The sequence below is a fragment of the Trichoplusia ni genome, chromosome 6, assembly GCF_003590095.1.
Source record: "Trichoplusia ni isolate ovarian cell line Hi5 chromosome 6, tn1, whole genome shotgun sequence".
NCBI classification, from domain to species: Eukaryota; Metazoa; Arthropoda; class Insecta; order Lepidoptera; family Noctuidae; genus Trichoplusia; species Trichoplusia ni.
Genome location: NC_039483.1, coordinates 4,191,041 through 4,216,756, shown reverse-complemented (window position 1 = coordinate 4,216,756; position 25,716 = coordinate 4,191,041). Strand labels below are relative to the sequence as shown.

The window sequence follows — 25,716 nt, the reverse complement described above, 5'->3', positions numbered from 1 at the left end:
ATAAAGTTGCCTATCTCGGAATCGATGATAATAATACTGTCCTTATTCAGTAGGTAACATCCAGTAGCTGTTAACGAGCTGATAGCACAGCTTGTAACCTCATGTTTGGACGTGGCGTCATAAACCCCGACTGACAACGTAAATGTTTATCTGATAGCTCGCGGCCACATGTACCGTGTAGATTTACTAACTGTACTTGTACTTTGTAGTTGTTAAGCTTAGTTTATATCTGACAGTTTAGTTCATATCTAACGGAAATTGAGCCGCGTCACGGCTGAATAGATAAATCACACTAATTGATGAAAATTTTCGAGACTACGATTGACTCGTACTAATCTCAGCTAGTCAAATTTTAATCTGGTGGTGTAGTATAGAGATAGCCAATATCCTGGCAGCATCCTCGTATTGAGTTCTTACTCGATTTCATCAGCTTTTTTATGCACACTTTTGTATGACTTCCACGCAGGCAAAGCCGGGGGAATAAGTTAGGTGACTCTTGACGCACAAATGCTTCATCTGATGAAGGTGTATTCTAGTACTAAGAGAAGCATTTCCCTTCAAATATGTCCGAACCCTAACCTCACTCAGTACATAGATAACGTCGCAACACTAGCAGCGTCTGTATCATTTGATTTATTATCTGTGCGCTGGCCGTTTGCTCCTAGTGTTCTTTGATTAGATTGGTCTAATGAAGCTTTCAACTTGTGACCGTAGACCTAAAGTCAATTGAATGTGGTGTGCTTTACTATTATTGAATGCAATGATTTAAAGTATATAAAGTGTGTGATTATTGACGCCAGTCAGCCATATACTTTGACAAATCTTACTTAAATGAGAAGTATTGACCCTTACAATATCTTTAATAGAATGTAATATATAAAAGATACGTATTCATTTAAAATGCATGACCACAATACTTTTTAGTTGAAATAACACAATTTAAAATATGAAGTAGGTACATAGTTCGCCTTTCGCAACACCATTTCCGCAAGAATTTTCCTCAATGAAGCAAGCAAGTAGCAGTATTAATATAATGTAATTCTAATACGGTACAAGCAACAAACAATTCCGCGTGTTCTTAATTGAAGAGGTCACTATTTTGTCTAGTTATGCTCTTAAATTGATAGCTTTCGATACATAAGTATTGCTATGAATACGTTAACGTACACTCGGTATTTTTCGTGGAGTTTTAATTTAAAACATAGCCCTACTCTCTATTATTTCGTCTTACAGCACACACCCGAAATCTTTCACAAAAAAAGTCCATGAAATATTTTCCTTTAACTTAATACCTACTAAAACTAAAAAGATACACCTGATAAGTATTTAGTAACTTTAAACTCTGATTTCTAAAACGTTGATAAAGACGGAACCCAGGTTTTAACTTATCAATAGAGTTACTAGATACATAAAATGGTACAGGCTCTCAAGCCGTATTTTTGACGTTCGACTCCAACCAAATATTCTCTGTAGACATACTACAAACAAGTATTCGAGTTACAATGAGTTAAGATGTTATTATCTCAAAGCGCGCTCTTCACATTCTTGTACAAAGGAAGATATATACATATAAATGCTCCACGTGTATATATGTCACATAAAAGCTACTTCACACAAGTGGTATCCACCATTCCACCCACATAGCACATCGACGGGAGAAGGTCAGCTATTGTTTAGGAGCCTTACCAATAGACCGATGTACAACGTACTTAAAATATTCCAGGGCAGATTTAAAATTCCACATGATACAAGTAAACGAACTAATTTCTAGATAGCCAAGAATTCTAAGCAAATTGAGCTGTCACAACAAAATTTTCATCATCTGATAAAAAGTTGTCGAGGAATCCCATTTTATTCAGTTCAGAATAGCGTCGTTTCAGTACTTTGTGTGAAAAATGCACGATATGCAGATGAGATTCCTATACGTCTATTCTGACTCCACTGATAAATGGTGAAGGAAATCATAGTGTGAAAAACTGTATTGGATACTGCAGTAGGCATGTTAATCAAAGCTCAACCTTCCCTATGCGGAGGGAGGCTTGTGCCCAGGAGTGGGGCATCTATAGGCTGGTGCAATCATAAACTATTGCTTTCACCTTCATCCATACCTAGGGATTGATATTTAAACACATGACTGGCATTTTTTAAACATGCTGTATAAGAGACATAATATTGGTATTTCTACAACAATGCTTGTCTCGTTATCCTGTAGTCTATATAAAATAATAAAAATCGTGCGTTTTAATTACGATGTCACTCACTCGAATTAATTTTCAGTTGAACTTTATAATTTCGCGCTTCCATTTGTTCTGAACTTTTAAAGCTGACTTTTATCCTGCTTAGAATGTTTGAAGTTTTTCATTAAAAGTTTCTTTATATATATTATATAATTTAAAATATCACGATTATACATACGTTATTAAGGATGCTTAGAGATTTAGCTTGATACGTCACAAATACACTAGAGTAGAGATGGTTTTGCAACTCAAAGTCTCAAAAAACTTCTATTACTTAAAACTCTTTACATACTGTTAAAAATTGTGGTCTTACTGAGCTAACTTCGGACTTACGTTATTCGCGAGGAGGTGTTAACTTTGTGTCATCTCACGAGTCACGACAAATGAAGGAATAGTTTTATTGAAAATTCAAGGATGAAATGTGAGAAAAGGATTGCGTACAATATAAAAGCCGATTGAATGCGAGTCGGGCTTGGGATACTAAGGGTTTTGTACAGATATGCTGAAAAAAAAAACAAATTGGTCATCCATCACTTTTATGACTGGACAAACCGTTGTTTAACCTCGGTTTTGTTTGCGTTTTAGCGGCTTCGTCATTCAGAAATATTCTTCCCAAGGTATTAAAATTCAATTTAACATTTAACATTCCTAAAAATAATAAACCGATAATGCATGTGTGGACGGTTGAACAAAGAAAGACGAAATATCCAATAAATATGTTAATTAAATGTAAAATGCACGCTCAATACATGTAATGCTGTGATTCACGTCCATTTTAAATACCGGTCACATAAAACCGTGGGCGTACAAAAGTATCAACAGTTTCATTGACGATCTCTCATCATTCAATATTTATATCAATGCGGTATCTTTTAAAATACAATGATTATAAATGCATTTAAAATACAAATTAATAACACTGGTCAAACACGAAATTTTCTTTTTAACACACATTCGATTAGAATTTGTAAAGAAGACAAAAAAAAATATTTAAAAACTGGCCACTATTTAATTAAATGTAAATTAGTCTAGATTTCTAGATGACGTAAAATTATACAAATATTTTGACGACGCTAACAAAACACGGCGCTTATAAGACCCGATGCGAATTGCATATTACCCATGCATTATATTATAATTTCCTGCTGTCTGTATTAAGCACGATGGTCCATTGTTCACACGACCACACGTGCTGTATTTCTAGTTATATGCGTATTTACGTATGACTATCTAAAGGCAATAGTTTAAGTCGTAAAACTAAGTTTATGTAAGTAATAAAGACGGTCATAAAGAAAACAAATTTGCTCTCGCTTTTGTAGTGACAATTTTAATGGATTATGTTGTTTGTTCTCGTTTTTATTGTGTTTGTTCTTTAAAGTTAATATTTTATGCAGAAATTAAGATTGTTGTCAGGTATTTGTTGTTACGCGTAGATGAACAATAGAGTAATGTAACAATAGAGTAGTGTATGTAAGTAATACGCGTAAATGAGGTATGACTTGCTCTATGCAGTGCCGGATTAAGACAACGCGTGACTTGTAGCCAATTCAGTTACTCGGCCAACGGGTCCCTTGGTTTACTTTAGATTCTCAAATTCTCCTGTTACTTTTGCTGTGCTGGGTTACTTGTGGAAGAGTTAGAAGTACGAAGAGTGTGTAAGTGTAATCACAGGTTCATTTTATTTTTTACTACAGGTAATTAAATAAGTGGCAACTTTCTTTGTGCAAGCAATACTACGTCCTTGTGGGCTTTTAATAACTATACAATTAAGTGAACAAGTATTTTCTTACTTATTATAACCATAGCATAATTTAATTAATGTCAAACTTAAAATACTCGTTTACCATGCATTGTATACAGTTTACCATAACCTACTGTTTCTGGAGATATAACCGCGCCTATATAGAGAATTTACTGAATAAAATACAAACTCTTTAATTACGAACATAAATTAAAAAGACAATAACTCTCATTTGTTTCAGAAAGAGAAATTAGTTTTACATTCACAAACTATACATGAATATCGATAGCGTGTTTAATGGAAATAGTCTAAGAGATCTTGGCTTAGACAATGTGGACTGATAAATACTCGTATGTAAATACATATACACCAGTACATATAATCATGCTTTTTACGGCCAACCTACTTTAAAATTGTTCACTGAACCTTTGATAACATGTCGTAGGTATGTACATATAGCTCATCTTTCATTTGCATGACCAGTTTTTCTATCATTGCGTCAAAATCTTCGCTAATTTAGCACCCAAACAAAAGCCGCTTTATAATCTCGTCAAGGTCAATCGATGACTGCACCTAGAACATCTCGGATAACCTTAAATAGCGTGATCAGAATTCGTTCATGATTTCATCTCCGTAAAATTTTATGGGTACTGTCAGCAATAGAAGTCAGTTACTTCAATGAGATTTTCATGATTGTACGTGATCCAACTTACTGAATTACTCTTGTGACGTGCAACCTACTTCTAACAAAAACTACTGAGAATATTTGGTGTATTTGATGGGACAACTATTTCACGATAAATTAAAAAATAATCGTCAAAATCAGCTCATCCGGACCGGAGGACCTTCTCCTTTTTCATGTTGGTTAAAAACAGTATTGACACCTAGTTCAGTCAAAACATACTAAACATCTAATACACACTGGCAAAGTACATCGAATTGGGTTTAAGAACTTCTGTTGGTGATTGTACATTGTTTCATACGTTTTTGGCAAAGGAACTGCGAATGACGTTGTCGGCGTTTTGGTATCAAGTTGTAAAAAATGAGTCATAGTTTTCTGTTTAATATTTATTGTATGTTCGCCAATAGTTCTCGGTATGAACGGAAGATGCCTTATCTGTTTGGAATTATACCATATCGGTACGTTAATATGCTTACAGACCAAATATTAAACTTGGTAGAGTATTTTAATTCTTCAGTCTTCATTTTTAACTCTATGGTAGGAATTTTATTTATAAGGCATATTCGTGAAAATAAGAATGTAGAGTCTTTGACTCTATTGAGCGATGCAGTCTTTAATTTTTTCGCTTGTTCGCCTTTGTTGAGCTTTGCTTGCAGAACACCTACAGGTTGCGCTTTTGCAGTTTGTATCTTAAGAACAAGAAATACAGCATATATAATACCCGCATTTTTGTTAACCCTTTGTAAAATCTATTTGATCATACTTATGTTCTTGCTTCCTACACAAGAGTACCTACTTTTGAACGGTAGTAAATGACCGCACAAACGTAACGTTAATCAGAATCATCCTAAAGGAAGCAATCTACCTCTTTACGCAGAATGAGTTAACTGTAACCTTAGGACCAGCGCACACTTGAAAAGAACGCGCTAGCCTATTAGCAATTTTAGTCAAAGATTAGTTATCTTTATATGGATATTTGAAAAGTATATTTTCGACTGGTATTTGACCTTTATGCTGCTTTTCCAACAGAAATGCTTAGTAGGTGATGCTTTTCAAGCACCAGTTTAATCATTTAACTGCGGCATCTTAACGAATTCAATTGATGAAGTCTCACTAAGCATCTTTCGTGTATTCGAATCGAAAGTGCAAATAGGTCTTTTATGATTGTAGATATTTGTAATATTTTTTAGCCAAAAAAAGGCGCAAGTGATTCTAGTATTACGGTAATATTACAGTTTACCTACATATCTGAATGATTTCCATAACTAGACGTGACTTTTATCAATAACATGTTAAGCAACATGTTTATTTATAGATTAGCTCAAGGTTATTTTATCATACAATGAGGGGGAAGTAGACTTAATTCTAATAACTGTTTACGTTTTTAGATGTTTATGACATTTCACCTATTAGGTTCAATGACCTATCATCTTGACAGTTGCCAGTATCGAAAATATAAAGGGGCCTTATATTTATTTTACAGATCATGTCAGCCTTATTTAGCTACGCTACAACACCCCTAGTGCGGTGAGGAGATCTTAGGTAAAATGAAGCGCCTGCAATTGAAACAGAATGTCGTTCAATTGTTGTATGGTGGCCAAATTCGAAATGTATGTATAAGAAATTTGACAATATCCCACACATTTTGTAACCGCCGTCAAAATACACTCCAAGTCATCTAACTACGTCGCGAGTGTTACCTATTTCTACAGTATCTCGCGACATCCTAATTCATATGTTTATAGCAAGTATAAGCATCACTTACGTCCTTGTCTCTGTCCGGGCATGACGACAGCGTTCCTCTCAGGCCGCAGCAGGCTCTCGGCCTCCGCCCCTCCCGTGTGCGACATCTCCATGGCTGGTCACGAATGCTCCACTAATATCATAAATATGATACGTGCATCTGTGTTCTTTGTCGGCGCTAACGACGACTGCGTCTGTAAAAGAAATGGGACTGTTAAGATGGAGATATACTTTCGGCTTTAAAAAGGGTATTTTATAGGAAATGCGTAATTTAACAGTTAAATACAGCCTATCTGGTGGCATACGATCGTAATGGAAGCTCTAGTAAGTCGCGTGACTTACAGAACTCGATGTAACGTCTGAATCTTTACTATACTAAAAAGAGATGATAGGCCGGAACCAAGCCGAGAGTGAGCGATCTTGCAGCCCCGGCAAAGGCAGGCACCGAGGAGATTTTAGTTCGATCAAGTCCAACATATTTTTAAACCTTGCCCTTAGTGTGAGTCAAGTAATTCTAATCACAACTGAATAAATGTGGCGGCGAATGTACACGTGATGATTCAAGCCTCTGAATACTGAAGATCGAAATTGAAGTATCAAGTGCAGTGCAATGTTTTGCGATGCACGGCAAGATGAGCTATTTTTGGTACAAGATTCAGGATAACATTGATCAAATCGGAATATTTTCGAATATACGAACTAAGTACAGAGGAAGGTTTTCATCTGAATGCGATGACACGCCTTAAAAGAGAGTTAATTATGTTTTGATAGAATAAAAACAACATTTGTAAACGGCGCCAATGACGGCATTACAAAACTTACTTTCAGAAGAAGTAAAACTAACTGTTCCTTATCGAAATATTAAGTTTTCCTTGACACATTTTATACAGAAAATGCATTCAAGAGTTCATAATTATCTAATACGAGTTTCCGTGTGTTTATCGTAGATTAAAATTTGTATGTAACGTGCTCCATAACCGTCAATCAAGATAAAATTTCTCTAAACAATAATTTCATAATCTTTACCACATGTTCCTTTATTTTTTAAGATATAAAGGTATAAATAATTAGTAATGAAATTAGCTCCACCTCTCTATTATTAAGAGCCAGTTTTTAGCTTTGATGGCATTAAAAAAACTCCTGTAGTAAGAGTCTGACACTACCCGTTTCCTCTCGAGTATATTCATAAAAATAAAACTGGCTAAATGAAAGTGGAAAAGCGAAAAAAATTAAACCACTCCCAAGGAGTCGCTTGTATAAAACTACAGATATAATAGTGTATCAGAACACACCGATAAAAGACACGTTTTCGACCCTTAACCTTGTATTATCAAGACAGTACGTTGATCTCCGAGCCACCCAGAAATGCCTAAACAAAACATTATAAATTCGGTAGCCAGCCTTAATTAATAGCTTTATCTTGGGTGATAACAGTCAATTCTAGATATGAATAAACAAAAGATCAGTGTTAGTGGCGTTTTATCATTTTTTAACAAGGTCTTTTGGTACAATCAACTTCTTAAGTATATTAGCATTGGAGAAATTGACAGCACCTTTATTGCAACGCGTTAAAGTTCTTTTTTTGTGTTATCGTTTTCTTGTGGCGTGAGGTCTGTTGTACTACGATAGCGAGGAATTCCGAGCAATGTAAAAACTATGGTCTATTTACGCTTTATACGTAGGTATTGATTCTCATGGCAACCAACATAATTAGAATTGTTCTTAGTAGCTCAACAGTAAAGATATTATTACGTTTTCATACATACCCATTAATATTCTCAAAAACTTTCTTTTTAATAGTAGTGTGGTTTTGAGAGGGAACAGCTCAGACTAATTAAATAGCTATAATGTAGTCTTATTCATTATAATTATCATTACAACCTCGAATCCAATACCAAAAATGATAACACAGACTTACCTACAAAAATTAAAAACCTACCACATAATCTGCGAATTGGACCTTGAGGCTTAAACTTAAACTGATTTCGCATACAAAACTGCAATAACAACAGTCAAAGTACAGGTAAACTAAAATTGACACCGTAATACAATTGCAGCATAGTTACTTATCAGCTAAATTCAATACAGCTCATATATGCTGTTGATTGAATCATTTACAATTGGCCGTTGACCTGACGTGTGATGCCATGTTTATTAGTCCACTCAGGCGCACATTATACGACTGTGTAGTAAGAGTTATTTGATTTGTATGTTTGTTTTTTTGTCGCTTTTGTAAAACGATGAAAAGATTTAGAAAAAGAGACATGTAGCTTTTTTTACATTACTACTATTACATGGAAATCATTAACCTCCTGAAACCTTCTGAAGTAGTACGGTAAAAGGAAATATGCCTGTCTGCCCTAATATGTTAAATCATGGTTAATCTACATGACTAGATGAATAGATAAAATTCGGATAATGGATTTCGTTTAAGATTCTACTCCACGAAAGATATAAGCTGCGACAACCTACATACACGCGAGAAAAGCAACCAGCAAACGCAAAGGGGAAGATAACTGGGTGTGACAAAAAAATATTTAGTTCGTCAGATCACAAATAAAGAGATTTTAACTTTGTTGTAAAAAAAAAAACAGATTAGATCGATTGAATTGTTTCACAAAATATAAATTGACAGTACGACACGGGGATCTTGCTTGTATATTTTTCTTCTACCCATCAGGCGTTACTGCAAACTATTATTATACCATTCACAGGATATTCTCATTCAATACTACTAAGATGATTCAACATTTTCAAAATGCCACAGATGTATTCGCGTGCAAATACTAGTCTTATAAATAGTTACTGGAATGTATCGTAAAGACAAATTACCTCCCACGGACTGCAGAGCTCATACGCAAATATTGCGGGGTATCTCAGTCATTTTAATGAGGCAAATATGTTTAGGCAAAATATTTTTGTAAGCAATAGAGGAAAGACAAAAGGGAATTACTTTAATTAAATTAACAAAGAATACATCGCGGGTTTTGGATGCATTTGCTTATTAAAATCAAGTTTCGCATAATTAATGAAATATTTGAGATCCTTCATCCAAATATGTTTGAATTTACCCCCATCTTATATAACTTCAGTAGGAGGGTATAAGTTCAGTAGGTAGGCTTTTTTCTTACCCAAACATAAAGTTTTAATAAAATCTGACTGAATCAAGTTGTACGGCCGATCTTAACTCTATTTCAACTTTACCAAGCTTTGAAAGTATACTAGCCTCAACGTACACTATTTGTCTACATTGTAAAGCTGCTTTTGAAGTAGACGTTCAAAGAACCGCCGTAAGACTTCTTTCAAAGTATCTCGAAGCGAGTTGCAACTGACAACCCTTCCTACAGTTGTCCTAGTTTGGATCCCATTCATTTACCTTTAAAGACACAGTATAAATCTGCAGGAACTGAATTTAAAGTCTTCGCATTGTATAAAAGTTAAAACCAACGAAAAAAAGTAAATTGTTTGTTAGATTGTTGTTTACATATAAAAGCTTATAATATTGTAATAGCGACTGACTTATTGTGTATCGCGATTAATTATTACTTTAAAAAGTTTTAAATAAGTAAGCAAAACCTTCTTCGAACGTCGTGCTTTTAATTACAGCCCGGCCTGTGTGTGTTCGGCCGTGTAATCTATCAATTGTGAAGTTTATGGTGTCGGTGTTAGTCAACTTTCAGTGTATTCATAAAAACAGTAAATTAATAAAAATGTTAAATAAACAGTGATTTCATTAAAAATGTGGCCAGCTAAATCGCGTTATCGTTAGCTCTGTTTTGTACGCGACTGCACAAATTTTGTCGCATTATATCTTAATGGGATCGCGACGGGTCAAGGTCTTAGTCGTGTGGTTCATTACTTTATCAATAATTTTAATGAAGCTGTAGTTGATTGACTATTCAGAGGCATATGTTTACAGACGGATTCTCAAACGTTCATTAACACAAACATTTGTCAAATCTGTTTGTGTGTTTGTTTCTGAGTTTCGTGAAGAACGAATAACAGTCGCGATTATTAGATTTGACAAAGGACTAAACTGATTATAATTCGATCGAGAAATCGGATATTACACATTGTCAGGTTTGAATTCTGCTCTAATGTTCTCTAACAAAAGTTATGGTGACAACAATTTATTTCTACTTATATGTATGTTCTAGCCACTAAGATGTTTTTTCGTAAAACCCTTTATGTTGGCTACAAAGTATAAACAGAAAATTATAAAAAAAGACGAAACATCTAACTGGTGTCAATGTATGTACTTGCATACATTGGGTTGACATTCCAAACCTCAATAATGAAACAATACTCCATTTAAGCGGATTCCAAAACATTTGTGTTCTATATTTTATTTGATATTAGTGTCTGCTTGTATCTACTTATATTTAAATATTGTAATCTATGTCACTACCCAACAATTATCTTGATAATAAAATAAAATCTCTTTATCTCATTTTAATGATGTAGATATTGATATTAGTAAGGCCATTGATAGTAATATAATGCAGTGTCATATCCGCAACATACCTAAATAATAATATCAATGCTTTAAATATTTTGCAAAAAAAAAAACAAACATAAAAAAACAAATCCTGTAATGTCCATAGACATAAACATAATATTTCATGCTAAATTATAATTAAATAAACTTAGCCAATATTCTTTACTTGGCATGACCAATGTCTTTAATTTGAATTTAAACTAATGTAATAAAACATTTAAGTACATACTTGTGTCTTTAAATAAATTATTAGTGTCAAAGTTTCAAAGAAAGCCATTATTATGAATATGAGTCACTTGGCTCATTGTGTAAACTAAACATAATAGGCAGGATGTGCGACTGACCATGTCTTTGCATTAAAAAAGTGATTTAAATATTTCATGATCTATGGTTGCATTTATTTATTTATTTATGCTCAACTGTTTTGAATATTTGTTTTACTTTTTATGAAATGGTAATATTCTTGTTTAATTTTATAAAATTAAGATAGTGAATATTATTACTGGTAAAAATTGTTTTTGATATTAAAATTGATATTAATTGTTAAAAACATTCTGTGTATTGATTTGTTTGAGGTTATTTCTTAGTTAACAACTTGACAATGAAACTTTAAAACTAAGTGGTGTAAATAATTCCTTTAGTAAAACAACTGTAACAATTGATTCTTAGTAAATCATATTTGTTTCTATGAATAATATTCAAGTAAAAAAATAAAAATATATAAACAAATGCCATGAACAATATGAATAAATTAATACTGACTTCCAAACTTTATTTTCGTTTTATTTACTAGGCAGTTCTTTCTTAAGACTAAGAAATAACACAAATAAGAATCAATAAGAACAAGAACACGACTTTCCAAAGCTTTTATCTGTGTGCATTGACCCACACCGAGAAAATTGTAAACCGTTCACTTCTAAAAAAGATAACTATGGGCTTGAGCCGCATTCTTGCAATGATAAGACAAAATCTCGCTCTATTACCAATCTACAGCAGCACTTAACTTCACAAATATTACAATTAACATACCTTGACTAGCGGTTAAAATAACAACAAACTTCCAGACGAAAAAAAAAACAAATTCACTCTAAAAGACTCCAAAGACGATCAGTAAATGTGCCCTACTGAGCGCGTGGTTATCATAACACTCAATTATTAACACTTACCAAAACATACTATGCAGGCACAACAACAATAAAATATTAACGTAAACTTAACACTTTTAAAAGATATATTAAAGTTTTTTATTCATAATAACTGCATTACAGTAGAATTCAAAAACACGTGCAGCACAACCACCCCCGCTCGCGTCGTTCGTTGCACTTAATATTGTATTGCCATTTAAAATACGAACTTTATCTTGAATGACAGCCAAGCCCATATTGGTTAAAGAAATGTAATAGCTATTTTTTAATGTAAATTCAATGATGTATTATTAGTTTTAATGAATATGATTTTTGACTATATGACTAGATTATATTTCTTTCAATCAAATCTTTAAATCAGCTGATGTAATATAAAGGCACTCGTTTCATATAATGGCAATGATTCCGAATATAGGTCAAGTTGTCACTGTCAGTTTTTATCAGTGGACTGTTCATTCGTCGTTTTATTTTACTTTGGTTGGAGTTCTATTTATAAATTAATTTCTCGCTAGAGCGTGTTCCTTGTTTCTATTAATCTAAGTATACTTGTTGTGTGAAAACAAAATCATATTTAAGTCTTCTTCAAATGTGCCTATGGATGTTCCTTTGTTTTTAATAATTAAGTGACCGAGCTAATCAAATAAGTAAAGTTAAAATGGTTAATTCGAGCTTAGCGTACGAAATTCTTCTGTATATTAACTCGTTTTATTTTGGTCTGTTCGCTACGTGTGAGCTAGGCACTCTTATACTGAAATCAGTTTTGATTATTGAGAAGTATGATGTGGAAAAGGATCCAACGAAACTGGGGCGAGACTATGGAGTTCTTATAGGATTGTTCGTTATTGAAGCTGCCCGTCTTATATTAGGGCGTAAAGGAAGTCTGAGTGAAAAAGGTAAATGTAAATTGATGTATTTCTCAACAATCCTATACAATATGTCTATAACTTTTGTTTTTAAATTGTTAAGTGCATTTTGATATGGGTTATGAAGGTTTTTTTTTTTTTTTCAGACATACCAGTGTTATTCTCAGTGCTGCTGACAGTGCCATCTATAATGGGGGTCCTGTACCTCCTCATCTTCCAAGTTGTGGTGCTTAGAATAGAGTACATCTGGTGTACTCTCATGCTGTGTATACAAACCTTAGAGTTTGTATTTGCATCCATGTTCATTGTGTCTCTTTGCCGAGGACCTTCCTATGACTAAAATGTCCAGTGGCTGAGTGCCTTAAGCACAAAATTTGGCAAGAAATTAAATAATATTTTATGATATACAGTATTTAAGTACAAGAGATATGGAAGTCCAAAGAATATTTTACTAATATACTAGGTATACTACTGCCTTTCAGTGACAAATAATTAATGTAATATAACAATTATTCATTAAACTCATAACATTTTAATAAAATCCATAGAGTACTAAAAATACTAATACATGGATAAGAATAAAAAAAACATCTAGTAGTGCCTTCATAAAATCGATGATCATTTGAATACCAGTAAAATCGAATTAAAGTTTGTAATGAAATGAGCCAAATTAGGTAATAGAAATCACTACATATTAAAAAAAAAACATAAATACTTTTTTCAAACAAACTTTTTTTTAAAGCAATGATGAATATTGCTCGTATATTATTTGGGCTAATGCTAGCCCTCATATAAAGGGTTTATGCTGCTATGCAATAATTATAATCACATTTCCTTATGAGTGGTTTTAAAACACTTTAGTGTGAGTTATTACCCACTTGAATATTTTTTTATGCATTTGAGCCTCGAAATTTAATCATTATATTGCTTTCATTACAATTTAAACTATTTAATAAAAATCAGCTGGATATTTAGAAACTGATTATAATATTGAAAGTTACTTATATACATTTAAATAGTTACAAAAAATGTTATATACCCCTATTTATAGTTACTAAATGAATATACTTACTATGTTATATTTTACTGTAGTGTTAAAGTATACCAAATTTTTGATGTTGCTTAATTTTTTTAATGCATTTTATTGCACAATTAATTTTTAATAATTCAACAAATTCTAAATCTTAATATGTGGTGTAAATTGAGTATATTTGTCACTATAGTTGGGCCAGTGCAATCACACTTACCATTCATTAAACTAAAACATAAAAGCTAAGGAATGTCACATGACCTACACACAATTTTTGTAAGGTAAGCACCCTGTATGTTGTCACCAAGAAAGCTAATAAAAATTGTTGAAGACTCAATTTAAGGGTTTGTATTGGCCTGACTTTAGTGACTATTTTGTATCTCAAATCAAAATATTATGAAATGTATTTTGTTACTTATATTACAAGACTGTGTATTTACAAACTAAAGATTTATATTGTAATCAAATATGTGTGTAAAACAAATAATATATTTAAATGTTAACTAATTTAGGAAAGAAACTTCTAGTCAGTATAATTGTTATACAATCATCACTTTATTTTGCACTTTTAAACATTTCTTACATATTTTCATTGTACCATTAATAATTAAATTAATCTATTCAAATTACAGCATCATTCATTCTATTTCACTGGTTGATGTATGGTAAACAGTTTGGCATTGTAACTTAAAAAAAAAAGAGTTATTAGCCAGTATTGTAACATAAGAAACATTGTAATTTTAGGAGACCACAGAAGCCTTTCCCGTTGTTTGTATCCATCCGATAAGTGTAACATAAGTGATAATGTGGCCTTTATTTAGATATGTATACATAATAGTTACTATCAGATCTTCCATTGTTCAGTAGAAATGTTACACCAAAGATTTATATTAATGTGAGTGTGATTTTATTTAGATGTGTACTTAGTGTTGTCTTTTATGTATACCTATATGACCAAATGTTATTGCAATACTATTTATTGATCTGTAAAACATTCTAGTCGTACAATTTAATATTAAAATTAAATAAAAAGGTATTCTTTTCAGTATTCATTACAGTTTATTCATTCAAAGTCAGCCAAATGTATTTATATTCAAGTTTTGAGATTAAATTTAATACAGTCATTTTTGATAAACACTTGACTAGTTATGAAAATAATAAAATATTACTTAAAGAAAGTTGTTTCTCTTGCATTGCACCCCTCAATAACTAAAAAAATATAGAAATATATACAAAGTTCCAATCTTAGAATTACAGCAACATGAACATAGTGACTAAATTTTATTTTCTATTATTTGACTTAAGGCCTTACTTACAGTTGCACTATCAAGTAGTTTCAGTACATTTCTGATATTCAGCTTGCAGGTACAAAGGCATCCGACCTTTTGCCATTTTATCTCTTTTGTGAACTCTCAGCTCATGCCTCATTAGAGCTTTTCTAGTGCTATACTTATTGCCACAAAGCCTGCAACAGAACTCCTTCAGGCCTGCATGATCTGACTTATAATGGACATCCATATCCCTCTTAGAATAAAACCCTCTCTCACACTCAACACACTTAAAAGGTTTATCCTTATTATGAGTCAAAAGATGTCTGTTGAGATTGCTGCGTGTCAGAAACCTCAACTCACATTTATTACAAGAAAATGGTTTATCCCCGGTATGTGTTCTCATATGAATCTTGAGAGATTCCATAAATCTTCCCCTATATGGACATTCCTGACATTCATATGGTAATTCAAAGCTGTGAAGTTGCAGATGTCTGACCAAGTTGTCTTTGCGGTACAACTTACCACATACATCACAGACTAGATGTGATGCTGATTGATGTCTAGCCAGATGTTTCTTATACGAATGGGCTGTTAATAGACGAAAGCACACCGGACACTGAACGCGCACTTTCTTGTGCGTATTTTTGTGTGCCAGTAATTCAGTGAATGTTGGAAAATTTGTCTTGCACAGTTTACAAGTGTATATCAGTGATTTTTGATCATCGGTACAAGTTGCTTTGCCATCTGCTCTATTATCTAAATCTTCGTCGGAATTGTGAGATGATAGTTGACGCAGAAACTTGTCTGTGTCCTGAGCCAACTGTCGGAATATTGTCGCATTTTGAAGGAAATTGTAGCAGGATTTGCATAGATGCTTAGAATGGACATCAGTCTCGCTTATTTCAATGCCGGCAAACGTTCGTATCGATTCCGCGATATCAAGTCTTGACATAGAAGGATAAATTAAAATAGTAGCATCTTTCAAGCAAATCCTACATTTATTATTACCACTGTTTGTATTTTCATCCATGTTATAGCTAGTTGATGGATATAGTTTATTTAGGTTTTGTTGTTGAGCTTTGAAACTACCTTCTAGAAATTTTAACATGAAATAAGATCCGGACATTACTTTGAATTACAAGCCGATCGCTTTGTTTACAATTGCAAAGTGACATATGATACAAACGCAAACAGCTGACTTTTACTTTTTTTTCTTTCCATATATGGGCTTTGGCTTTACTACGTAACGTCTGGCGTAAATAAATACTAGTCTATGAATTACCCTAAAAAAAATATATAGATGGTGGAAACATGTTTAATTTCAAACAAATATATTGACAATAACTTTGAATATCATTTAAACAATACTGCTATCACGAAGTCTACAGCCATGAAAGACCTGGGAGTCACATTTGATCGAAAGCTTACCTTCCACGATCATATGGTCTCGGTAGCTAAACAATCCTACCAAAGGTTAGGCTTTGTTCTTCGCAACTGCCGTGATTTTCGTACTGATCATTCTAAGAAAATAGTTTTCAATGCACTCGTACGTAGTAAGCTGGAAACCAGCTCGTGTGTGTGGAATCCACATGAAAGTACCTATGCACTTTTATTAGAAAAAGTCCAAAAGGCCTTCCTTAGGCACCTATATAAGCAAGAATACGGGTACTATCCATATCTCTATCCGTCTAAATTCCTACTGGGCTGCCTCGGTTATAACTCGCTGAACGTAAGGCGAGCACGAGATCAGCTTGCAATAGCTTGTAAGACACTCCGTGGTACTATCGATGCTCCTGATCTGCTAAAGGAGCTGGCGCGCTTTTATGTCCCAGATAAATACTGCAGGGGCAAAAAGCACAGACTCTTTGCCGTGCCTGCATGTCGTACGGTGGCACGTGCTAAGTCGCCAATCCCACGCACTCTAGCTGTGCTTAATAATCTCTTGGATCTTAATCCAACAGCTGATCTGTTTGCGGATGTATGGCCGAAGATTTTGTCGGTATGCCTGAAGTACTGTGAGATAAATTTATGTGTTTTGTTTTTATGTTTTTTTTTATTTATATTCTAATTTGTTTAATGTTTTAATTTGTATAATGTATATTTTTTAATTGCTGTAATTGGTTTTTCACCGTTGTAATTGATTAAAATAAATAAATAAATTGATCCCAGCCTGGTACCAGTAAAGTAGGATGAAAATTATTTACTCGGAAGGTAAAGCTTATTCAAATATATTATTTTGTTCATTAAGTGTGTATCAATCATCAGTATAGGTTTAAGTACTCTTTGGGTGTAGAACATGAAACTAAAACAACTCATCGTAGACTGCACGGGTAGCCGAGAGATCGAGGTCACAGCGCTGAACCCACTGCGCGTGACGCGGGTTCGATTCCCGCGTAGGAAAGCATTCCTTTTGATACACGAAGTCTGAGTGTCCTTTAATGATTTTTTATGATACCCCCGCGACTCACTAATTATAATTATTTGGTGCGGAAGACGTTTTTCAAGAAATATCTTCATGGTTCACATGTTTCTACAAACGTGATATTTTGGAAGTTTTTATTCATAACTAGCAAAAGTGCTGGTCAGTCCTACAAAAATATATCTACAGAAGCATAGGTATTTTGGGTCAAATTTGGTATTAAATCCAAATTTTGTAGACAGAGTTCTACAATATTGTATTGATTACAACATTTTATCGTTATTTTCATGCTAGCTTGACACTTAATTTTTAAACAATTAAAGGCAGTATTCCAGGTATATTATAGATTTATTGGCAGATATTAAAAGTTTTTAATACTTACATTATTACTAAATATAAAGAGCAACTACAATACACTTTAATAATATAGTGTAATAATGATTACAGGTTTATTTTTAAGGGTTCAGGAGTCATCCTGCCCTAAATCCTGAACTCTATGCTCGGCTGCTAAGTATGCAGGCATTCTTCCAAACATCAATTTCTCCCTCTTATGCACATGTCTCTGATGTTTCATCATAGCATTTCTATACCCAAATGCTTTCCCACACAGATTGCACACATGGTTCTTAATCCCCAAATGATCAGAATCAAAATGCCTTTGTAGCATCAATTTTGTATGGAAGGCTCTTTTACAGGCATCACACTTGAATTGAGGCTCTTTATGTTTCAACATGTGCTTGTTCAAGTTACTCTTAAAGAGGAATCGGGCTGGACATTCCGTGCACATGTATCTGTAGTCCCCAGTATGTGTTCGCATATGGTTTTTGAGTAGCTCAGAATATTTTCCTCGGTATGGACAGAATTGGCATTTGAAAGGAAAGTCTTTTCTATGTCTTAGACTATGGTTGTGGTAAGCACATCTCAGCCTGAATGACTTGCCACATACATCACATACAAATTTCTTGTGATCAGGGTCATGCATGGTCATGTGTTCTTTAATGTATGACCTATTTATGACTTTATTACAAATTTTGCATGTGACTTTGGGTGCATAATTGTTTACTCTACCTCCTCTCTCCACTTTGACTTTCTTAAGTGAGAGTTGAGAGAAAAGGTGGTTATTACCCCATTTCCGAGGTCGTACTGTGTCGCATGTGCTGCTGTCGCTCAACTCTTGGGTATCTACATCAGATGTCTGGTCGTAAACAGTTTCTTCTTTCACTGATTGTTTCAGAATGTTATCAGATTCCTTGGCCACCTTTTTAAATAATATTGCGCCTTTAATAAAGTCGTGGCATATCTCACATAAATGTTTAGGGTAATCATCGTCCTCACTTACGTGAACGTCACCAACGTTTTGTATGACTTCTAAATAGAGATCGGTATCTTTGCTTCCGTATATTGGAAAAGAACCTTCTTGTAAACAAATTCGACACTTTGCTACGGAACCTCCTTTTAATTTAAAACGTTTACTTTCATTCAAAATACTGTAATACTCGCTTGCACTTAGTTTGGCTTGTGTTTTCGAGTTTTTCATTAAATAATATAAAGTAAGCATATTTTACGTGTCGTAGATAAATTATGATAGAAAGTCCATGGATTACTTGGCTACTGTGAACCATGTATTATTTGCAATGTCGTGAAATATTAAATATTCAAAGAGACCTTACAGCTTCTTTGTAAAGATTGGCAATGGTGAATAAAAATAAACAATTCTGCTGGTGTCAGTCAACCGGGAAACAAAGTGTTTCGATTGACCACAGATTCAAAAATCAGTACAATATTGTTATCTGTTCTACTAATTAGGCGAGGCTAGGCAGGATTGGGCAGGATTGACTTGATTGTATAATTCTCATAATTCTCAAAGACATTATTGATAACAAGGTGGTGGTTTGACGCTGGCGGAGCAAAAAGTATACTAGCGATAAAGCCAAGGAAAATTAAATATTGGATGGGCCGCCATATAGTGTGTAACTTCCTTTATGGTCATTTAAAACTTTAAAACTGTCAAATCAAGATGGGATGGGTTTGCATTCAGGATGTAAACAAACAATCGGATTTCCTTGGAGATCGTTTATTGCGAGGTTCAATCAATTTATTATTAAAGCTAGCATATAAGAATGGTTTCCTCATATGTTATACTAAAATTATTCAACAAAGCTACGTCCGACAGACGGCAAAATAATCGCGAGAGAAATGAAACACTCAGCGGAAGTTTATCTATAACGACTCAACGAGAAAACAATACAAACAAATGTAGAATTTGTTTAAAGGAAGGCACCGTTCCTATTTATAATGACCTGGGCGATGTAATGGCTGTAGATATCAGTACTTTTGGTGGTATAGACTTAAGTAAGGATGATGAATCCCTTCACTTCATGTGTGATCCGTGCAGTAAATTACTTGAAGCTGCAATTCGATTTCGAAAAACCGCAAAAAAATCGGATCAAATATTGAAAAACATAGCAGCAAAAAACAAAAAGCTTTCCATTGAATCTAAAGGATCGTCAACACAAGAAAAAGTTGAAGACAATTCTGAATCATCTACATCAGTCATACAAAGTTACTTTTCGTCTGTTGCCAGTAACATCGGCGACGCTGAGGAATCTATAACTGTTAAACCAATCAAAAAGATACCTAAAGTGCAATGTAGAGTCTGCTTTAAAGTAATTACAAAATCCTACTACAAAGAGCATTTTGCTCTCCATGATCATACTGCAGCTAAATACGTATGCGACATCTGTGGGAAATCCTTTCGCCAGCGCTGTTCATATAGGAAACACTACTTCACACACAGTTCAGAATTCCCTTGGAAATGTAAGCTATGCCCCTACAGGGGTCGCCATTCAGGTCTACTGAAAACTCACATGTGTGTACACACAGGGGATTACAGATTCATGTGTACTGAATGCCCAGCTAGATTTCTAACAAAAAGTAATTTGAACAAGCATTCTTTAAAACACAAAGAACCATTATTCAAATGTGATACTTGTCAGCGAGGCTTCCACTCTAAGCTTAATTTGGAAAGACACTTTGAAGCAGACCATTTGGGAATAAAAAATCACATTTGTCATGTTTGTGGAAAGGCATTTGGGTATAGAAAGGCTATGATGAGACACCAGTTAGATGTTCACAAGAGAGAAAAGAAAGTTAATGGTAGAACACCAGCTTATATTGAGGCAGAGTTAAAGAATTTGGATTCTTTTTTATGAAGACAGCTTGTTGGTGGTCTATCATAATATAGTCTATAGTTGAAAGGTTATATTAAAATTAAAGCTACCCTATACACAAATAATTCTTGTTTTTAGGTAAAATACTCAAATCAGTCTTCCCATGCAAAGATGGGAATGGTTTGGTATACATGATTTTTTTTGTTATGTTAAAAATATATAATTGTTTTTCAACACTATTCTTTTATTTCATGACCTATAAAAAAGTAGTGGTAAAGTAGGTAGTGGAAAGAAGAGGATTATATTGTGTGGCATTAAAATATATACTCTGTATTATCAAAAGGTTTTATTATTACATAATTACTATTATTAAAAAAATATGTGCACAATGCCTTACGATTTAAGAAAACATGCACTTGAGCGTGCATGTGGTCAAATCTTTTTTTTGCCTGTAGTATTCATAGAAACTACAGATAAACAAACCACAAATGTCTAATGTTTAATGACTATTACTTTACAACTGTTCTTCCGTCTTAAGGTATGAAGGCATTCTGCCTTTCGTAATAATCTTTTCACGTTTATGAACTTTCAGTTGGTGACTCAACATATTATCTCTGTGTCCAAAAACTTTTCCGCAGGACTCGCAAACATGGTTCCGTAACTTCAAATGTACTATATTGTTGTGTTTGTTTAGATCACGTTTCGAGTAAAATCCTTTATTACAAATTTCACACTTGTAGTTACATTGTCCCTTGTGCCGTTGAATATGTTTAGACAAGTTACTCTTTGTTATGAACTTTGCGGGACACTCCGTACATTTGTAGTTGTAGTCCCCTGTGTGGGTCCGAACATGGATCTTAAGGAGGCCTTGATGCAAGCCTCTGTAGGGACAAAACTGGCATTTGTATTTCAGTTCAGTACCATGTGTCATGTAATGAGTTCGGAATGCAGACGGATGTTTGAATACTTTTCCACATTTGTCACAAATGTAACGTCGCAGTGGACCGCCGTGTTTTGCTAAATGTTGTTTATATTCACTTTCTTTTACTTTTTTGTCACACACTGGACATTTAGTTTTTTTTACATTCTTAGGTGAAACCTCTTTGGGCACTGGTTTCTGAGATGATTGTTTTGTGTGCTTCATTTTCTTATCATGTACCCTTTTCATATGGTCATTAAAGTAGTGTGCACCAAAGGATTTTTTACATATTGTACATTCCATAGTCCTTTCAGCTTGTTCTTCAGCAGTTCCATGCATTTTAATATGGTATTTATAATATGCTTTACTAATTTTCTTATTGCATATTTCACATTCAACTTTACCATACTTTTTAATATGTTTCTCTTGATACTTTTCTCTGTGCTCTTTTAAATGTACTTTATATAAATTCCTTTTGACCACATTACGACAAATTTCACATTCTCTCTCATCTGGGCCCGGTTTCGGATGAGTTTTCTCAATGTGCTGCAAAAGGTCATCTATGTTATCAAAACTAGTGTTGCATTTTTCACATATTGGTGTAATCTGATTTTGTTTATCTTTGTCAGAAACTATAATCATAATCATTTCACTATCTGGATCAGCAACAGTTTCATCTTCATCATTTTTTGATTCATCAATGTCCTCTAATTGAGAGTGCTCCATATAATTTGTTTCTTGAGTATCTGCTTCAGAAGCAGACCGGTATCCTACACTACCATCCTCTGACTTAACTGACATATCCATATGATTGTTAGCTAGAGCAAGGTAATCAATGGTTTCATCTTCCGACTCAATTTTAAGCCTTAGTTTATCAAAGTCGTCAAGTTCAGATTCAGAGGTGTTATCCAACTCAAGATACTCTCGCTTTATTTCAGGTTCGTTTTCATTTATATAATTAGAATCATCAGACGCTGCCGACGATGGGATCTTCCAGGGATTTTTCTTTAGAAATGCATTGGCTTGTTTCGCGGTTTTCCTAAACAAGATTGCAGCTTCGAGTAAAGTATAACAAGCTTCGCATAAGTACTTTGGGAAGTTATCATTTGCATTGATTTTGATCTTTCCGAACTCTGCTACATCATTAGATATATCTTTTGAACCGAAAATTGGTATATCTCCATCATCTAAGCACACTCTACATTTTCCCGGCGAGTTTCTTTGGTCAATTATTACTGCTTCTTGAGATACTGTTGAGTTCCTGGATCGTAACTTATTACGCGTCCGCATGGTTGCCGCAGAATTAAGAGTAAAATGCTTTTCTCCTGATAGCTTTTAACTGCAAAACAGAGTGGTAAATAAGTAAAGATCTCCGTTTGATAATTTTTCACTTTCAATAACTGAGTTTGACATTGACAGATAGTGTTAGTGTAGGTAATAAGAATCCTCCACAGAGCTTTTCTCAGAGTGGTGCGTTCAGTAAAAATCGAAGTGAATCAATTTGCAGAAAAAATGTCAGTCCTATACCAATCAGAATTAACCAAAAAATTAATTATCGTAATTCGGTAAGTAGTCAGCTTGAATCGACTTATTCTGCTGATCAAAAATGTATTATACATTACCTAGGCGTTTTAGTCATGATCTTGAATCTTTGATCACAGAAATAATTTTAGATATAAGATTAATTTGCTGTGCCCTGCAGGGTCCACAAATGCTCTAACCCATTTTGTAACATCTGTGTAAACATTGTGGAATGCAAATAAATAATATGAATATTAATAAAATCTATTTAAAGGACTGAAAAGTCTAGCAACTGAAATAAAATTATAATATTACTGAAATGATGTATAAACATATTATTATATTAGATTTATTTTCTGCAATCAAATAATTAGGGCTGCATGTCAGAGGGAGTAGGTGAATTCGGAACTGAGTAGGAGGGCGAAGAGTCGTCTTGTGTAAATAAGGGAGAAGCTTTACAATGAAGTGACGTAACTTTCATCTCAGGTTCATTAATTTTAACTGAATATCTGTGAAGAGTTCCCAACCCTGCTTCAAATAAAATGTCGTGTATCGCTTTTTCTGCAAAGAATCGTTGTTGAGGATGTAAGTTATCCAGCTTTTCAGCCCAAATCAATGCTAGTGAATGACTTGTTTTAGTTCCTTGAAACAATTTCTGTGATTGCAGACTCGTTTGAGCCATAAATAAGCTAGCTCGATCTATTAGCTCGTTTTCTTTAAATATATTTTTAGGTGGCTGAACAACTTGACTGATTGAAGAAAATGATGTCTCTGGCGCTGGGTTTGCTGGTTCGTTCAAATTTTCTTGACTACTGCCAGCGTTCCTGCTCCCAGTTACTCCTAAAAGTTGTTGATTCTGAAAAAGTTAAAATTGATAATTTCGCATTTTCAACTTTATACGAGAAGCAATAACTTGTATAGAAAATGTTTAGATCATTCGTTCATTTCGGATCTATCAATAAACTACTTTTTTGACTGACAGTGACAGGACTGACAAGTATTTTGAACAAATGTATATTATTTGCTTTAATCAATAAATATATGAATTAAAAAAATGGCAATATGACTACGAATTTAAAGTTAATATGTAAATTAATAAAATATCACCTGATGACTAGAATTTAGCTCCTCGGAAGTATTTAAAAAACTTAACAGTTTGAAGCTTTTTGCTTTTGGTGTGTAAAATTCATCAATACATGATTTCCTTAGTTCGCGCCTATAGTTAGATCTGAGGCTGTTTATTTTCTTGCGCACATCATCTACAGTCGCCTGTGGCTTGATTTTTTTAAGTATTTCAAGTAACTTTTTGTATCCAGCTTGTCTTTTATATTTGTTGGTGTAATGTTTATGCTGCGCTTGCCATAGTTCGGGTAAAGTCTGTAACTGCGTAATAAAGTCTTCCTCTAATTGTGTTCGGGCAGAGGAATTCGCCGGCTCCATCGGCGACATATCGTCTGTAACTATCGTTTAACTCAATGTACGGCGAACGCACAGCGTATACTGACGACTGGCACGATCTGACGCACGTTCAATCTTGATTAGGATCAGCTGATCGCAATCTGGACTTCAAAACGTCTTTAAATTTTAAGATTAGATGCATTACTCCGTATATCTACTTCAAGCATCATAATTTTGCCTGTGGATCGCGGTCATTGATTTTGATCGCGGATCGCGATCTCGATTTAGCATAAATACGCGGCTCTTTTCTACCTTTTGAGTTTTGACAGGACGAAGAGTAGAGCAACTAGTGAGGGTACTAATTCAAAACGGTACTAATTCAGGTCAAATTTAATTCTATGTTAAGCTGGAACAGTTTTTTATCCACTGAATGCATCAAAAAAATTTTAGTTAGTCAAAAACTTTTTAATTACGTTGTTATTGGAAACAAAACACTTAGTCGTGACGGCGCCTGCCGCCAATATTGCTGTTACTGATTCACTCCTCGCTTTTTGCTTACTGAGTGTTTTTATGGCATTCGGTTTGAACTTGACAACCTTTACCTTACCTTACCCTTATATTACCCGTACCCTTATATTTATATAAAAGGTTTACTTACTTGCAAATACCACCTAAATGGGTAATCACAAGTCTTTTTTTCTGGTTTTTTATATAATAGATGGAATTAGCTAAAATGTTATAAGCATTAAAATAAATAACTTCGCCATGTGCGATAACCCAACCTTATTACGTTAACAAATAATAGTTGAATAAACAAAAATAATGCACTAATGTCTTTAAGAAGGTATAGAAAATCACTTGAAAAACTATGTAAGTAATTAGGTTTTAACTCACAGTTCAGTCACGCGAATAAAATTTATCGGGATTGCCCGACCAGGATCACCGCGTTAACTCATGAATGAGTTCGGTAGGGACCGAAGCCAGACGGGGTATAATAATATATAGTATAGTATAATAATCAAATATGTGAGTTGTTATTTTTTAGACCACGCATTTAAATGTTACGAATACATCAAACT

General features: G+C 33.9%; 7 protein-coding genes across 7 annotated transcripts in view; 2 read left to right on the top strand and 5 right to left on the bottom strand.

Moving 5' to 3' along the window:
• Positions 1-12,265, bottom strand: part of LOC113494769 (equilibrative nucleoside transporter 1-like) — a 38,540-nt gene extending 26,275 nt beyond the window's left edge. Inside the window, exons 1-2 of the mRNA XM_026873228.1 lie at positions 12,068-12,265; positions 6,426-6,597 (exon numbers count right to left, since the gene is read on the bottom strand). Coding sequence (XP_026729029.1) covers positions 6,426-6,516 — 91 coding nt within the window. The 5' untranslated portion in view covers positions 6,517-6,597; positions 12,068-12,265. The remainder of the gene's footprint in view (positions 1-6,425; positions 6,598-12,067) is intronic.
• A 169-nt stretch (positions 12,266-12,434) lies between these two features.
• LOC113494892 lies at positions 12,435-13,826 on the top strand. The gene is made up of 2 exons (XM_026873406.1): positions 12,435-12,939; positions 13,056-13,826. Exons 1-2 carry the CDS (start codon positions 12,702-12,704, stop codon positions 13,247-13,249), a joined length of 432 nt encoding a protein of 143 aa, XP_026729207.1. The 5' UTR covers positions 12,435-12,701; the 3' UTR covers positions 13,250-13,826.
• An 806-nt stretch (positions 13,827-14,632) lies between these two features.
• LOC113494888 (gastrula zinc finger protein XlCGF17.1-like) lies at positions 14,633-16,492 on the bottom strand. Its single transcript, XM_026873402.1, has one exon. It carries the CDS (start codon positions 16,334-16,336, stop codon positions 15,266-15,268), a length of 1,071 nt encoding a protein of 356 aa, XP_026729203.1. The 5' UTR covers positions 16,337-16,492; the 3' UTR covers positions 14,633-15,265.
• Positions 16,493-17,958: 1,466 nt separating this feature from the next.
• On the bottom strand, positions 17,959-19,365 carry LOC113494883 (zinc finger protein 225-like). The gene has a single exon (XM_026873396.1). It carries the CDS (start codon positions 19,185-19,187, stop codon positions 18,093-18,095), a length of 1,095 nt encoding a protein of 364 aa, XP_026729197.1. The 5' UTR covers positions 19,188-19,365; the 3' UTR covers positions 17,959-18,092.
• A 141-nt stretch (positions 19,366-19,506) lies between these two features.
• On the top strand, positions 19,507-21,033 carry LOC113494885 (zinc finger protein 2-like). Its single transcript, XM_026873398.1, has one exon. It carries the CDS (start codon positions 19,750-19,752, stop codon positions 20,839-20,841), a length of 1,092 nt encoding a protein of 363 aa, XP_026729199.1. The 5' UTR covers positions 19,507-19,749; the 3' UTR covers positions 20,842-21,033.
• Positions 21,034-21,126: 93 nt separating this feature from the next.
• LOC113494880 (zinc finger protein 39-like) lies at positions 21,127-23,125 on the bottom strand. Its single transcript, XM_026873392.1, has one exon. It carries the CDS (start codon positions 23,006-23,008, stop codon positions 21,314-21,316), a length of 1,695 nt encoding a protein of 564 aa, XP_026729193.1. The 5' UTR covers positions 23,009-23,125; the 3' UTR covers positions 21,127-21,313.
• A 457-nt stretch (positions 23,126-23,582) lies between these two features.
• Positions 23,583-25,608, bottom strand: LOC113494889. Its single transcript, XM_026873403.1, has 2 exons — positions 24,347-25,608; positions 23,583-24,095 (listed from the first exon to the last, which is right to left on the bottom strand). Exons 1-2 carry the CDS (start codon positions 24,686-24,688, stop codon positions 23,610-23,612), a joined length of 828 nt encoding a protein of 275 aa, XP_026729204.1. The 5' UTR covers positions 24,689-25,608; the 3' UTR covers positions 23,583-23,609.
• Between the last annotated feature and the right edge of the window lie 108 nt (positions 25,609-25,716).